The sequence below is a fragment of the Chiroxiphia lanceolata genome, chromosome 11, assembly GCF_009829145.1.
Source record: "Chiroxiphia lanceolata isolate bChiLan1 chromosome 11, bChiLan1.pri, whole genome shotgun sequence".
Classification (NCBI taxonomy): Eukaryota; Metazoa; Chordata; class Aves; order Passeriformes; family Pipridae; genus Chiroxiphia; species Chiroxiphia lanceolata.
In genome coordinates this window covers 17,608,747-17,625,156 of record NC_045647.1, presented here as the reverse complement: position 1 = coordinate 17,625,156, position 16,410 = coordinate 17,608,747, and the positions used below count along the sequence as shown (strand labels likewise).

The window sequence follows — 16,410 nt, the reverse complement described above, 5'->3', positions numbered from 1 at the left end:
CTATGAAGGCTCAAAGGTCTCCTTTTCAAGTGATATAACTGTTGCTGAGAACATTTACGATCTTGAACTTCAAAGCATTAAAATCTCTCGGGGATAAGCGGGGTGTCTGATGTCCATTTTGCTTCAGTGACAGGGAAAATCTGTTTCCTCTGTGATAGCAGAAAACTACATGTAAATCTTCCAGAGACAGAGTAGCGGCCACTTCTTGATCACAATGTCATCAGCTGCATGGCATGAGAGGAGCAGTACAGCTCACTGCTGAGAGCCAGGAGCTTGCAGAGCATGAGCCTTGGCTCCACTGTGCCTGAGATGAACATGGAGATAGTAGAAAGGCCATGGGGTATCTAATCTTGCTCTGCCTCTCTCTGGGGACTTAGCAAGTATCTGGAAGATCCAAAGCAAGAAGGAATGGGTGCATTGAATGGGTGCAGTCAGCAGGTCAGCTTTGGACCATCGGTGCAGGTGAAGCCCAGCCTTGGAGCCCTTGGGAAGAGCTGGAGGGAGGGGAGGCACTGGGCACTCCAGCTGCTGGCCACAAGGACGCTGCCAAAGAGAGGATGGTCAGAAGGTCTGGGCCCATTGAATACCCCTGGTTAAGCACACCACACTCCACAATAATTCAGGTGATACTGGATGTGGCATGCTGCAGGCTGGACAGTAAAGTGGGCTGCTGCCTGCAGAGCTCCTCTCCTCCATATTGCAGAACTCTGCAAGGAATGATGAAGAGCCCTGCCCCAGAGATACAGCCCTGTGACCAACACCAAGGGGCACACAGGGAAAGTGCAGCTAAAATGGGGATAAACATCCCCAGGAGCCCTGGGGAGGTGTGGGCTGGAGCTGTCTCTTCTTCCATCTGATTTCCACCCAGCTACTTGATGTGTCGCCTCCGTATCCTTCCCCGGTCCAATTGATTGCCATCAGCAAGTCATTTATGTGTGTTAAAATTATATAAAAGAGCCATGACAATCTTGAAAATATACTGTGAGCAGCAGAAAGGACAGGGATGACGGGGAGAGTACCCCAGGTGAGGAGCAGCCGCTCCCCTCTGCCTCCATCCACTCACATCCTATACCCAAGCTCCAGAAATTAAAGAGTAGAAGAGTTGATTGCCTCAGTCACATTTAACTGAAAGTCTTTGCCCCAGGAAAGCCAACACTATGAATTACTGCGCTGTATTTATGAAATGCCAGCAAAGCCAAAAGATAAACTATGGCATGAAGCTAAGGAATTTTTATGGCACATGGCTTATGAAAGCTTATCTTGTAAATCTGCAATTACAGCCCACCCCCTTCTCAAAAGCCTCTCTGATTTTAATTAGCAGCGACACAATTTTTTGTTTAGGTCATTAACTATCCCCTGAAGCCATGCAGGATGGAACTACCTGCTCTGGACTTAGTCCTGTGACATGAATGAGGCCTGCTCTGAGGTGCCAAAACTGACAGCACAAAGTTTCAGCAACACTGACCACAATAAACTCAGCTTCCATCTATTTGCAAGACTGGAAAAAACACACAAACACATGACTGCTGTAATTATCAGATATAATTGGGGAGAAAAATAAATCAGAAAAAGTGAGAAGGTTTGTTAGAAAGAAATTAAAAGCAGCAGGTGGAAGGGTAAGAAAGGGAAGTTTCCATGGCACCTGTTAGCAAAATGCTGTCAAGAAAGGGTTTAAGACATGGCCATAACAAGGCAATATCACTAAAGAATCGAGCTACAGGAGTGAAAGGCAATACTTCAAAAGGTAAAAATTTTATCCAGATGAGGAAAAACCAAACAAACCCAAAATTTTAGCAAATTAACTTTGAAGACCAAATGAAGCACACCAAAAAAAAAAATGTCTTAAGGAGCAACTTGTAAACTGGGGAAAAAATTATTTTCTAAAGCTTTAGGAATATGAAATCTGCCAAAGAATCTGGAAAACCTAAAGAAGACTGAAATGCAGCAGAAATATTTAAGAAATGCAAGACTGTAAAAGAAAAAATAAATCAAACCTTTGCCATGTTGTTTGCTAAGGAGAAATTTATGAAGGTTCCCACACCAAAATCCTTTCATATACAGGATTAGCCTGAAAAACTGCCTCAGTAGGAGAATTGTTAGGATAAAAATCTATAAAGAAGGAGGGAAAAAGAAGCAAAAGATGATAAAATAAGGGGAAGCCGCCTCGTAGGTTAACAACTGATCAGGATTTACGACGCCAAGGATAGAGGCAGATGGTCAGGTTTTCACAAGCAGAGGTGCAGGATCTTGCCCTGGGATAAATGGGATATATTCATAAACAGCCTGGAAAGAAGGAGGATAATGAAAGGACAAGTTTGCTGAGCCATGCAAATTTATTCAGAGTATTCAAAGCTAAAGCTGAATGCAAGGAGCTGTAGAAGGCTCTCCTGAACTGGATGCCTCGAAACACTGTGGCAGGTGAAATCCAAGGTCAAGAAATGCAGAGTAAAGCACAGAAGAGAAGACAACCATAGCCACACATAGTGATGGGCTCTAAATGAGACACTGGTGCTCTGCAGAGTACTGCAAGCCATTTTGGGCCATTCTCAGAAAACGTCAATTCAATGCTCGTCAACAAATATAGAACAATCCACCCCCAAAAAATACACAATTAAGTTATTTTGGGAAAAATGCCTTTTGGAAAGCAATTCAAAGAGAAGAGCAGAGGCAGCCAGTTCCCTTGACTTGCTGCCGGCTTCCCTCCCTCCAGTGGCACAAAGATCTGGTTTTGCAAGGCTCCCCTTTGCATTCAGGCTCAGCTCCATCCAGGAGCTGGAGGGATTCCTGCAGGTGATGCTGGGCTGCAGAAAACTGCTCCAATGTGAGCACAGGTGGGTAAAAGGGAGTCAATCTCAGGGGTCTGGCTCCACCAGGACAGCATTCCCGGTCATGTCCACACCAGCCAAGGATGCCCACGCTTCTACAAAACCTCCAGCAGCAAGAAGTTGGTACTCAACCATTACGAAGCTGGGAAGACTGCAGGGCCCTTTCTTTGGATGAGTTCCACCCATGCTCCAAAATTAAAAGCTGATGCAAAAAAATGTATCATTATCCATCTCCATGACAGCTTGAGTCAACCAAACTCAGCCCAGAACGAGGAACAACACTCATTCCAGGCAAAAAAAAAAATAGGAAGATCCATCAGAAAGAGAAGTGCTGTTAAAAAAGAAGCAGTAATGACAGACCAGAAAGAAACCGGTTTGTATTTTTAGAAAAAGGAAAAAAGAACCCATTTAAAACAGCAATTTCCAAGAGAGGAAATCAGTCTGCCATACTGCGGAGAGATGAACAGCTCCTGGTGACTGCGCAGCAACCGGAAAATCCTGACTTTGCATCCTCGTTTGTTTGAGCCTGAGCAAACGAAGCACAAGACCTATCTTTCTGTGCGTGTCTCTGAAAAACTATAGCATTTTTATCCATCCTGCTGTTGTGTCATTGCACCTCAGAGCATTTGGGCCATCTCATATTTGTCCCTCTAACTCTTCCCCACTTGGGTCTTTAATTCTATTTTTCTGTCGTTGCCTCAAGTTACCAGGAGAGTGGATATTTGAGGTGTGGAAGAACAATCAAGAGAATATCATTTAGGCAGGGACTGAGGAAACAGTGATCAACTGATCCTCCCTGCAGAGCTCCAAGCGTTGCACACATGGAAAAATACAGGGAAAACCTGATGAGCCCACACGTTCTTGTGAGGAGAGATCTGTGTCCAACACGGCTAGATGCCTTTTAACAAAAACTTCACATCAGGTTGTGTTTCTCAGAAACTCTTCTCAGCTCTAGAGGTTTCTCCATCCCTGACATTCTCCACACCAGCACACACAGTATCTGTTATTGGAGACAAGACTGGTATTGCAAGTGGCTGGTGGGGACACTGCCCTGGGGCTGGCAGAGGATGGGGTTAGTATTGGTGTTTGTGTGTCTTAGATTTGCACTTTCTGGTTTTCAGAGATTTGAATCGGAAGCTGAAATGTGGATGGCAAACCAAACCTGGAATTAATTACATTTTTTGTGTGTAAAGCTCGTTATTCACAACAAGAAAGGTAAAGCAAACCCAAGGAATAACACATTACCGGTCCTGTCAGAGACAGCATCAACTTCAATATTTCAAAGCTGCTCAGTTTAAATGCACTTTTGAAATAGAAGAGTCTGAAATTCCCCTGCCGAATTCTTTATAGGATCAAAGGAAAACACTTCTCCAGCGTCTGCAATTCTTTGAGGAGCCTTGTCCCTGCCTGCATTTCCCTGCTGCACATACCTCAGCCCAGAACATTTGTCCCCAAAGAGACACAGGCATCTGCATATTTGATGTATCTGTTCTAACGGAACCCTCGGAAGGCTTAGCTCGGCAGAAATGGCAGCAGGTAAAATTTAAGGCTTGAGAAGCTTAGTTGATAAGTGAAGCAGATTTTAGACATGTTGATAAGTAGATGGCACTTTATTCCCACCCAGAGTAGCTGGTTGATTTTTGTTCGCGTATTTCAAAGAAAAAGGAAGATGTGATATTTTGTGAATTCAGAGTGTTCGGGCCTGTATTTTCAGTTAATGATAAATCAAAATTAACTTGTAATTACCAACATGAATTGGGTGCAACTGAGTTGTACAGCCAATAGGAATCCTATCCCAAACCATTAACCAGTGCTTAACATCCATTAACAGCGCAGGAGGAGGAGATACTGGAAGATGAGGAAGGCGGATAAAATAAAGCAGAAAAGGGATGCCTAAGGAGACACTTTTTTAGAGTTTCCTCCCAGAGGGATGTTTCTGGATACCTTATTTTTACCAGTGGCATCTAATGTAGTGATAGGTATCACCTTTCCACTCCAATAGGAACTGCTGTTCTGTTGTTACTGCAGTGTGCAACCAGGCAAAACCTCACCTACAAATGGGCTTTACCTGCTCTGAGAATCATCACCACTATGAAAGGTTCTATACAAATGGAAACAATCTCTCTTCCTGGTGTGCTCCCCAGCTAAAGGATTCCCAGGCAAAACATCCACAACAACTTACAGACAAGTAGGAAAACGAGGAAGGCTTGGAAATTTCCATTCCTCGGGACTACAGATCTGCCCTGAATACAAAGGGATGGTCAATTTACAGCGGTGATCAGCACCCAGCATTGCCTCCTCACGTCCGCCGGCATCAGGAGTGCTTACGGAGAGCTGCCGGTGCCGCCTGGCCCCGGCACAATGTGCTCCTGCACTATCTGCTGCAGACATCTCCCAGGTTCATATTAGAGCTGACGCAGCCCACGGATGTGTTCGAGTCCGACAGCGATTCCCCCACCCTCCCAAGAGCCATTCCCAGCAGAGGAATAGAGGAGCACGGAGAAGGTCCGCAAGAGCAGCGTTCCAAAGGATCGCTGCCGACGCCTGCCCGGGGTGTTGGGAAATCCAGCCATGAGCGGGGAGAAAGAAACCCAAAATAAGGTGGTTCAGCATTGTTGGGCAGGAGACAACAAAGCTGAGGAACCTGGGAGGAAATACAGGAAAGATCTGCTCACTTCAAAGACAACACAAGGTTCTCTGCATCCTATTGCTGGTTCTACAGGGACTGTATTAATGGGTCCCAAACCCAGAACCCTGCAAGTCTCAGACTGGCAATTAATAACACAACAGAAATTCACAGAATCACAGAATGGTTTGGGTTGGAAGCAACCTTAAAGATCATCTCATTCCAATGCCCTGCCACGTGCAGGGACACCTTCTACTAGATGAGGTTGCTCTAAGACCCGTCCAACCTGGCCCTGAACGCTTCCAGGGATGGGGTAGCCACTTCTCTGGCAAGCTGCCATAGACGAACTACTGAAATAGCCTACGGAAAAATTAAAGTGGAAAAAAATGCATTTACTCCATCCTGTAGACTCGGAGGTTATTGCTGAGCATGATGAGAACAGCTCAGGTTGTGAACACCTCTGGTGTTTAAGCCAACCAGACTAAACCCAGCCTGGCCGAGGCACCACGCGCCGGCATCACGGTGCCCAACTGCAGCACAGCTGTACCTGGAAAGGCTGCAAACCATCAGTGTTTACTCTGGCAGTTAACTGGGAGTTTAGTGTTTAAAGAAAAAAAAAAAAGGAAAAAAAGAGAGAAAAAACCCAACCAAACAACAATTTGTCTCGCTAAGAAGATTAATAGGTGCATTTAAAGAAATCAGGCTGTAGGCTTAATGAGAGAGAGGCAGCAAAATCCTAAATGTGAGACCTCCTACAGTTTTTCAGTCCAGCTGTACAATCAAATAATAGTTTATGTAACTAGGATTGAAACAAAATAAATTAAAAGTAATTTCATGTTTCATCAAAGGAAAAAAGTACAGTTCAGAGTTGACGTGGAAAAAGATCTAGTTCAGCTCTGCATTTTCCCCAGCCTTTCATAAGCTTGGTATTATCAGCTGATTTGATTTTTTTTTTTCACAAGAGGAAGGCAAATTACCAAGTCCCTTAAGAACTTATTATACATTTCCAATTTTCAACTATTCCTATTTTATAACTCATAACTTCACATATCTATAACTGAAATGTTTTCTTTAGGAGATGAAAGAAAGAAAAAAAAAAACCCTGTTGTTTTTCCTGGGCTGAAATTTGGTTTTTCTAGTTAAATAATAATAAAAAAAAAAAAGAAAAAGTGGTTAACAGCTACAACATGTCAATCTTTGAAAGTAATTCCCACGCACAATTCCACCCTTCTCCAGACATTAAATATGGCAAAATCTCTTTGCATTCCTCACGTCTAGACTGATGAAGGAAGCATAAGCTATGAACATACTCTCTCTCCTACTGGGAAGCCCATGGCAGACCCAGCTGGGTGTCAGGTGGAGTGCTGAGAGGTGCAGGACCCTCTGGATTCATTTAATAGCTGAAGAAGACACGTTGATTTCACACCCACATACAACTTCCAAGGATGGAGCACCCTGAGTCCATGCCAGAAGTGGTTGTGTACTTCAAGCATCTCCTAAAAGATCTCAAAATCCATAAATAAAGGCAAATTTCAAAACAAATCCCCACATTCATGATGCTATAACCCTCAGGACCGATTCTGCAAATGGATGTCCACTGGAACCAGGCTCTGAGCCTCTCAGCCCCATATCCTCTCAGCAGTTGGAGAAGTCTGTGAGCCCCCATTGCCAGGAAAGACTCAAAACAGGCTAAAAAGCAATATTCTCTTGGCAGGCAAGGAAACAAAGAGAAAAAAAGGTTCAAAGGCTGCTCTTGGCTATTGACATCTGGCCTCTGCAAGTGTCCCTACCCTGTAAGGCCCACATAGCTGCCTGTGCCTCTGGCACCCTGCATGCAGGAGGCCCTGCCAGCCCCAGATGCCCCGGCTGAAACAGGATTTTGTCACATCTGCACCGAATGACATTTTGGTTCACGGTGATTTTCCTTCTGCAGCCTTCAGAGGAGCTGTCAAATCCTCATCTGAAAGCTACTCAGCATGGGAAAGTGCTTTGTCACGTCTGAAATACTGTGGTCCCTGTCAGGTCCTGGAGCCAAGTGAAGAATGGTTAGTCATATCTGCCCAAAGCCCCTCAAAATTCAGCAACATTTCCCCAGCAGCATGGATGCATTTTCTGTACAGCATCTGCTTGCTCTAAGTTTAGTTATAGCTGCCAAAAAAGGGAGAAACCCTCTGAGAGGAGGGCAGGAGATGCTCTTCTCATGAGCAGCACCTAAGCAACAGCAGCAGAAGAGGCTCAGATGGCTGGAGGTGTGGTGGGCAGTAAGTCACGGGAGATGACAAACTGCACCTCACACAGGGGTTCAGAAGCTGCAGGACATCCCAGGCAGAAGTAAGAGCCCAGCACTGAAGCCTGCTGACAGAGAACAAGATACCGCTGAGAAACACAGGGGTGGGCTCAGCACTGTTCAGGGAGCGGAGGAAAAGCTCCTCATGGTCCAAGGAGCCTGTGCAGAGGTTGCTGCAACTCAGGAAGTCACTGCATAACTGCCATGGAATGAGCAGACTTGGTGTCCGTAAGATGTCCTTCCTTACCACCTGGCTGTGAGCAGGGAGAGGGGCACGGTGGACCAGGGTGGGACCATCACATCATCTCCAGAGGCTCAGATTTGTGTTCTGACCGTCTGGTCAGTGTGAAGCCATTCCCCCTTGCCCTGCCACTCCAGGCCCTTGTCCAAAGTGCCCCTCCAGGTCTCTTGGAGCCCCTTCAGGCACTGGAAGGGGCTTTTAGGGTCTCCCTGGAGCCTTCTCTTCTCCAGGCTGAACATCCCCAGCTCTCCCAGCCATAGAGAAGAGTATCTCATTTAAGATCTTAGTTGTTACCTCGTTAGTGGGGGTGTCATGGGGTGTTACCAGTGGGTAATGGCCCAGAGGTCTCCCTTGGTCCTGTGCTCCCACTTTTGCCCACCAGCACCTTACACACCCCACTACAGTCGTTTGGCTCTTGGACAACCACGCCCACCATCAGGGAGCATTAACAGTCTCCAGTGGAGACACTCCTCTTGTTGCTCTGGGGAGAAGTGTAAAGGCTCTTCCTCCCATCAGGAAGCATGAGGAAGACAAGGGCAGGCTGCTGAGTGTGTTTTCAGGAAGGACTGTTGCTGCAGGGGATGCTAAGGACAGGGACAGGAGAGAGGTCTGGGGATAGACTGGGCAGGAGAGGGGTTTTTTTGTAGCTCTTCTTGGAAGATGCCTAAGTCACTCAACCACATTAAATTTTTCTTCTATAGACAATGACCTAGAAACACAACTAAATCATTTTTGACAAAAGAGAATGCACCAAAGTATTTAATCACATCTTCAGGGGGGAATCAAGCCAGTAAGAATGGCTAATCTGCTGCTCATCACAGAAACTACAGTTTTGGGCTGAGGGGGACTGTATATTTTTGGAGGCAAGGCTTTTATTTAAGCCTTCTGTGATCATATATCCCATTACACCCTCTGGTAAACTGCTTCTACACTTATTTATGATCACTGTCAACATACATTTCATTGCCATTTGGCTAGCTTGGACCTCTGAACTCTAGATTTTGGTTTGCCTTTGCTAGCCATTGTAATGATCTTTACCACCCAGCACCAGCAGCCAGGTTGGAGGACCCACGTCTTCCTCATCTCCAGTCAAACCATGGCACATAAATAAATTGAAAAAAAAAAAAAGAGGAAACAAAATAAAAATCACATTCAGAGGGGCTTTTCTTGATTTGCCTCTGGGGAGCTCAGCATGGGCAGGGAGCTGCTGTCTCCTGCCCCATCAATGCATTTTCCCCAGTCTGTTAACGGGCTGGGGTCTCTCTTCGATATCAAACACACATTAGGAAAGCTACAAAGAGGCCAAGAGTCAGTGAGACACCACCATCAGTGTAGTTAAGTAATCTCTAGTTTTAAACACGAGCAGAACACGGGTGAGGAGCCCTCCAGGGACATGCCTTCAGCCCTATCATAAAGCACAGGCCAGTGTTAATTAGGATGCAGCGATGCTGCTCACTCTTGTAGGCTCCTGAATAGCTGGTTGGAGGTGCTGGGTGCTCTCAGTGAGGAGCCAGCTCACTGCTCTCATAAAAACTTCCCAGCATCAGTGACATGAAAAGCGGTACGGTGTGCCCAGCCATGACTGACAGGCTGCACAGCAGTGCCTCGGGGTCACACTGGAGCTTAGCACCTCCAGGCACTCAAAAAGACAAAAAAACCCTTGTCCATAAGAACAGTCGTGCCCATAGACTGATGCAAAAATAACAAATCTGTCATTCAAACATACATCTGAAAGCACAGGGATGGCTCAACAGCGACGATCTCAATCTCAAGAATAACGGTTTACGATGTGTGGGACTGGGGTGACCATCAGCACTTGCTGTCACTCACCAGCAAAAAAAAACAAACTCGAGGAACATCCTGGAGCGGTGACGCTCATCAGCAAAGACGGTGTGATAATCTTAGTGCCACGGCCAGTGAAAAACCAGAACGCCTTTGCCATGGAGCCACTTCACCCTACTGAGCTACCAGTTCTTGGGAAGCGCTGTTTGCACCCTGACTGCCTGTCCCATCCTTCCCAAGGGTCAACTCCAGGAAATTAGTCTAATATTGGAAAAGGATTTCTGGAAAAACACCCTTGGCCAGCAGTGAGCCACGGTGCCAGCCCTGGCTGGGGAAGCTGAAGACGGCTGTGCAGAGAGGCTGGGTGTGTGGCAGGCAGGCTGTGGTGTTCTGCCAGGTTGTCCAGATGCACATCAAGTATTCCCCAGACTCACATAAACTGCGGGAATATGCCACAGCACTGACTATCTGTTTGCACTGAATTGGAAACATGATGGGAAACATCAAGTATGTGCTCGATTCACACGGCAGAGAGAAGAAACAGTTTTATTCAGGCACGCGGGAGAAGCAGAAGTGGAGAGGCAGAAGTCAGCCCATTGTGCTACGCAGGGTGACCCATGGTGTGGAGGGACCCACTGCCCCAATAGTCACTCGAGCTGTGGCATCATTCCTGAGCATCAGCAGAAGAATCATAGAGTGGTTTGGGTTGAAAGGGACCTTAAAGATCATCTTGTTCCAACCCCCTGCCATGGGCAAAGACACCTTCCAGTACAAGGCTGACCATCAGCACTGGGATTTCCAGTGCAAAGGACACAAACTGTGCCAGAAGGAGCCAAAGAGTCCTCCAACCAGCACAAGCCAACACAGCAAAGGAAATCAACCCTTGCAAATTCTTCTACATCCTTCCTTCTGAGCAGAAGTGGGCACTGTAGGGACATCCCCAGGATCCTCTGGCCCAGCAAAAGCAAGGGGTAAAGAGCCATACCCCCAGCATGCCATCCAGGCTGGTTCCAGCAGTGAGAAAACCCCGACCTGTGAAGCAGATTGCAAATCTGTGTATTTGTTTTGGAAATAAAGGCATCAATATTTGATGCCAAACACTGTGAATATTGATGAGCACATTCGCAGAAGAGGTTTCGGAGTTACTTAAGCACCCAGAATTGTGCCGTCTGGACTCAATGGCCTAATGGCTGCTGTCAGAGCCATCAAAAGTATGCAAAGCACCACGCCACAGCCAGCACCACCTGCCCACCACAGGAGGGAGGACGAACTGAAGCCCAGAGGGGTATTTAACACCACAAATATTTTGACTTGATCTGTCACATACACCATTTTCTACTCCTCCTTTTCCCTTCTATTTTGCTCACACAAGTTTGATGAGCCCGAAATGTTGTGCATCTGTTAAACTTCACTCAAACCCAGCCTCAGCTCCCTCCTGACCCTCCAAATGCCTTAGACCAAATAGTACTCACTAAGCACGTGTGTGTGTCAGGCTTTTCCAGAGTGCCAGTCCATGGTTCAGCCAGGAAAAGCCTACTTTCATATTTGAGTTTTCCAGCAATGCCTCTGCCCCTCATCCCGCTCAGACCCTTTGGGGAGAGCAGTGCATGGAAACTGCCCTTTGAGAGCCCTGTGCACAGCCTGACTTCCCATCACACAGCCTGGTTTTATTTCTAGCACAGCTTTATGAAAATGGACATCAGCTGCTCGTTTCTGCAAGCTTGGGAAAAGTGCCCATTTGAAAAAGAAACATGCAAACTCATTTGTTTTTGGTTTTTAATTACCTATGTGTATGTACATATTACCTCTTACTGTGATGGTACTTACGGCAAGCAAAACAAGCCTATACCCAGCACACGCAAGCGAGAGAAGGAAGAAGGGAACATCCACATTGCATTGGTTTTACCAAAGTTTCTCCAATTTAAAGGGCTCTCTCTTTCAGTTCTGTTCCTCCTATACTCTTCCCTATCACCAGACCTTTTACTTCAAGCTCCACCACCTGCCAAACAAAGCGATGCTGAATGTAACAGTGGGGTAAATGGGACCAACACTCGCCTTGACGTTGTTCCAAGCCAAGGGAAGGCTCTGGGGGAGCAGGTGCAGCCCACGGGGGAGGTGCTGCCATTCAGTACTGGAAACTTCCCTTCTTGGTCACTTCAAGACCTTCCGCTCACAGCAAGCCTACCCTGAAGCTTAAGAAATACTGGGGTATGACCCACAGTGTGGAAAACAAGCTCCCTCCCAGCCTTGCAGCCCAGCCCAGCAGCCTGGCTGCTGGCAACGTGCATCTGCCAGCTCCAGGGAAACAGTGATGATAAAAGCACTGCTGCTCCCTCTGACAGCCCCTGAATTTGTGGCCAGTCCTCAGTGCTTCCCAGGAGACCAACTCTCTGACCCCCTCCCATCCTTCAGCTTGAGCTCACGCATCCAGGTGTCAAAAAGTCTTTTACGAGCTCCACAGCTGAGCAGCAGAGAGGCTGAAAACCTGAATGAATCAGGCATAAATCAGACACAAATACGATCGGAAGCAGCAATAAAGTCTCTCTTCAGGATACCAGGAAAACCAGCAGTCTAAAGCACTGTGCCCCAAGCCACGGTTCTGAACTTGGGAGCACCCCTGCTCTGCCATCCAGCCCCTTTTCATCCATCCATCAAGCTGCACCATGAAATGATCTTGTCCCTTCTGCTTAGGAGGTCTCTCTGGAGGAGCAGACTAGGACTTGCCAGGCACTGGAAAGTTTTCAGTCCAAATGTAACTGCAACCAATTTGGGTTCATTTGATCCTACAGGTTAATGACACTCCAGCTTTTCATCTTTCAGGCCACAGAGGCTTTGTTCAGGTAGACCAGCAGCAACCCTTCTCTCTCCTCTGATGCAGCCTCTCCTTGCCTGAGTACCAGAGCAGGGCACAACCCCCTCAGATGGGATTCCAGCAGCACCTGGCACAAGGGTGAGGTCTGCACTGAAAACACCTCACCTGATGCAATCCCACACCACAATGGCCTTTTCCAAGAGCTGCATCCCACTGGCAGAATAAAAATATCCCATGGCTAAGCACTGCTCCCAGCTTCCAGCCAACCTCCAGCTCCCTTGAGCCTCATCAAAGCACACAAGTAGGAAATCAAAGTTTCTAAATAGTGGTATATATTGTAACCTGGTGAGATGTTACTTCTGTGGGATGGTTTCTACTCTCTGAAGTCACTCCACAGTGTAGGAACAGTTCCCTAGAAACTGTTATTATGGATTTAAAATGAAGACCCTGAAATCCAGGGTACCCCCTATAAGGCATTCAGAGTATTTCCCTGTGTAACACAAAGCAAATTGGGAAAACTGACACAGGAGAGTCACACTACTATGGTTTTCACTGGCTGTGTGTGGATTTAGGTTACTTAATTCAGAGGAAAAAAAAAATTGCTGAGACATTGAGGGAAACTCACTTTCCCTGGTCACCTGGGATTTGTGAAGCAGCTCCTTTCTCACCACACACTCGCTGTTCAGCCAGCACGAGCCATGCTGTGCTAAACCTTTCACAGCATCTGGTCTATCTTATGTGCCCACTCTTGCACCTCACAAAGATGACTTTCTTCTCGAGGCCTGTTTTTTCCTTCATTTCCACTTTGTTACCTTGCATTAAAATCCCTCATTGTTATCTCAGCTCCCCATACCCCTCCCACGCTCAGGTTTTAACCACTGGCACAGCTCAGCACCGTCCCCATCCCACCGCCGCTCTGCAGCAGAGCCCCACACGGCCCACCTCTTTAATTGCCTTAATTAATTGCAAGGGAGGGCAGCTCCCCGGCAGCAGCTTCCCAGGAGGCCCAGGAGCATCAGCTCAGCGTGCAAAGGCTGGAGCACGGCTGGAAAAAACAACCTGGCGTTTCTGGCAGGAGAGGAGCGCAGTCAGCCGGAGCTGCTGGACTGTGCTGCTCCACCCACCAGCCCCGTGTGCTCCAGGACCCCCAAAGCCCCCAGGACCCCCAGTCCTGTACAACAGCAAACACAGAGACCCGGGCAGCAATGGGAGAGCAGTGCCAAAATCGGACAGAGACAGCAGACCTGCACGGCTCCCTCGGCTCATCTCGTTACAGCGGTCTAAACAGCCCCGTAGGTATTTAATTTTAAATTGCTATGAGCAGCTACAAACAACTTCTCACTGGCAGAGCCTGAAGCAGAGGGGTCCACGACTCTCTAGTGAGGGGAGCTGGGAAAAACATAAAGGAAAGCAAGTACGATTTCATTCAGGGGTATTTTTTCACGCTCCCTGTGTGAAAGCTCGCAGGGATCTCACAGACAGCAGCGTGCCCGTGGCTTGGCCGCCCTGTAGCATCCCCAAATCCTGCCTGGATGTTACGGTGCTGCCTGTGAGCGGCGATTGCAGCCCAGCGAGATGCAACCCACCACCAGGCGAGACTGCAGCCTCCTGCCCAGGCTCCTGCCTGGATTTTCCCCGTTCAAAGCAACACGACTGGCAGCACCATCAGCGCTCCTCGCTGCCCAGGTGAGGCGGGGAGCCCGGAACGCTGCCACGCGCCCAGGGCAAAGCGCCCGCCGAGTCCCCCGCATCCTTCCGTGCAACTTTCTGCTCCTCATCTTATATTTTTCCAGACAGGATGATATTTTAGGATTAGCTTTTTTTTTTTTTTCCAGAGGAATATCTCCAATCCCACACCCGCTTCCGAAGCGTCTCCCTCCCGGCTGGCGCTGCCTGGCAGAAGGAGAGCGGCTCGGCGCGGTTCCCCGCAAGGTTTTGCACCGATGACTCCTGGCAGGGCTGCACGTCCCTCCTGTTACATAACGACCTTTCCCATTTGGTGCTGGCTCTGGTTGGGGTGGCCACATTTGGGGTGGCCACATCTGGGGTGCTCGCACGCCCCAGTGCTGTGCTGCCATGTGCTGCCAGGCACTGTCCCCTCACCCCGACCAGACCCCCCAGCCCTGAACCATGTTCCTCCCTCCTCCCAACCCCTCTCTCCTCACTGCTGGACCTCTGCCCACCGGGTAGCACCCCGCTTTCTCCTGCCCCCCAAACACTACACTAGTCCCTGAGGGCATGCTGTCCATCTCCTGCATCCAGCCACAGTCTGCACCCTCACCCTCCCCAGCACCCACGGGGGTCCTGGAGCTGCCAGCTCCCCCAGGGCTGCACCCTCCCACAGTGACCTGTCTCGGGTGCCTCTGTCATCTCCCTGAGCCCCACTGCACCTTCCTCACCTGTCTTCTCCCTGCTGCCCACCCCCCGCAGCCACACCTGCTCTCTCTTCGGTGTGTGCCCCTGGCACACCCCTCTGTCACCTGCCTGCCTGTGTTTGCCTGCAGGTGCCTCACAGACCTGCACCCCCTGCCCGCATGGCCCCGGGCACCCCTGTACCCCACACAGCTGCACCAGCCCTGTACCCATGAAACCTGCACCCCACACAGCTGCACCACACGCCCTGCACCCACCACCCCTGTAACCACAAAACCTGCACCCCACACCCTCGGCACTCATCGCCCCTGCACTCATCGCACCTGCACCCACCGCACCTGCACCCACCACTCCTGTACTCATGGAACCTGCACCCCACACCCGCTGCACCCACCATCCCTGTACCCACAAAACCTGCACCCACACCCCCTGCACCCACCGCCCCTTTACCCACGAAACCGGCACCCTACACCGCTGCACTCAGCGCCCCTGCACTGCCCGTGCCCGCCCCACTCACAGCGCTGCACCGGCACCCCCGAACACCACGCACCTGCCCCCGCCGCCCCGCACACCTGTGCCCTGTGCCCCGCGCCCCGCCAGCCCCCACAGCCCCCCGGACCCCGCGCCCGCCCCGCCGGCCCGCCCGCGCCCCCGCCCCGCGCTCTGACCTGGGCCCGGCGGCGGGCGGGAGCTGTCCGCCGCCGCCCGGTGCTGAAGGCGGCTTGGCGGCAGCGGCGGCGGGCGGCGGCGGGGCCCCTGCGGCGGCGGCGGCGGCGGGCGGCAGCTGCCCGTCGTCGCCGCCGCCCTCCAGGCTGGCCTCGTTGCCCATGTCGGGCCGGGCGGGACCGGGACCGCGGCCGCTCCCTCAGCGCAGCGCCGCCCCCGCCGCCGCCATCAGCCCCGCGCCGCCATCGCCGCCCGCCCGCGCCGCCCCGCGCATGCGCCGCCCCCCGCGCCCGCTCGCGCCGCGGGCACGCGCGCGCGCCCGCCGGGCCAATCGGCGCCCGCCCCGCGGGGCCCCGCCGGCACGTGCCCCCGGGCCCCGCCCCGCCCCGCCCGCCGGCCAATGGGAGACCCGCGGCGCCCGCGCCCGGCGTCCGCCAGGCGGCGCCACGCGACAGCCCGCGCCCGCCGCCAATGGGCCGCCCGCCCGCCGTGACGTCACGGATCAGCCGCCAATGGGCGCGCGCTCCCGCATGAGGTTACACCCGGCAGCCAATGGGCGGCCCGCTCAGCCGTGAGGTCATGGGTGCTGCCGCAGGACGTCACACACCGCCCACCAATGAACTCGTGTGCTGCCCCTGGATGTCACAGCCTGGCAGCCAATGAGTACCCGCCTTCCCATGAGGCCATGGGCTGCCCCAGGACATCACACTCTGACAGCCAATCAGTGCCTCACATGTTTGCGAGGTCATGGACTGCTTTGGGATGTCAGTCTGACAGCGAATGAGCAGCTGCCTCCCC

At 50.4% G+C, this 16,410-nt stretch overlaps 1 protein-coding gene across 2 annotated transcripts in view; it reads right to left on the bottom strand.

Moving 5' to 3' along the window:
* Positions 1–15,854, bottom strand: part of BSN (bassoon presynaptic cytomatrix protein) — a 93,947-nt gene extending 78,093 nt beyond the window's left edge. For both annotated transcript variants that reach the window (XM_032698997.1, XM_032698998.1), the window contains exon 1: positions 15,615–15,854. In XM_032698997.1, the coding sequence (XP_032554888.1) occupies positions 15,615–15,775 (161 nt within the window). In that variant the 5' untranslated portion in view covers positions 15,776–15,854. The remainder of the gene's footprint in view (positions 1–15,614) is intronic.
* Positions 15,855–16,410: the final 556 nt, after the last annotated feature.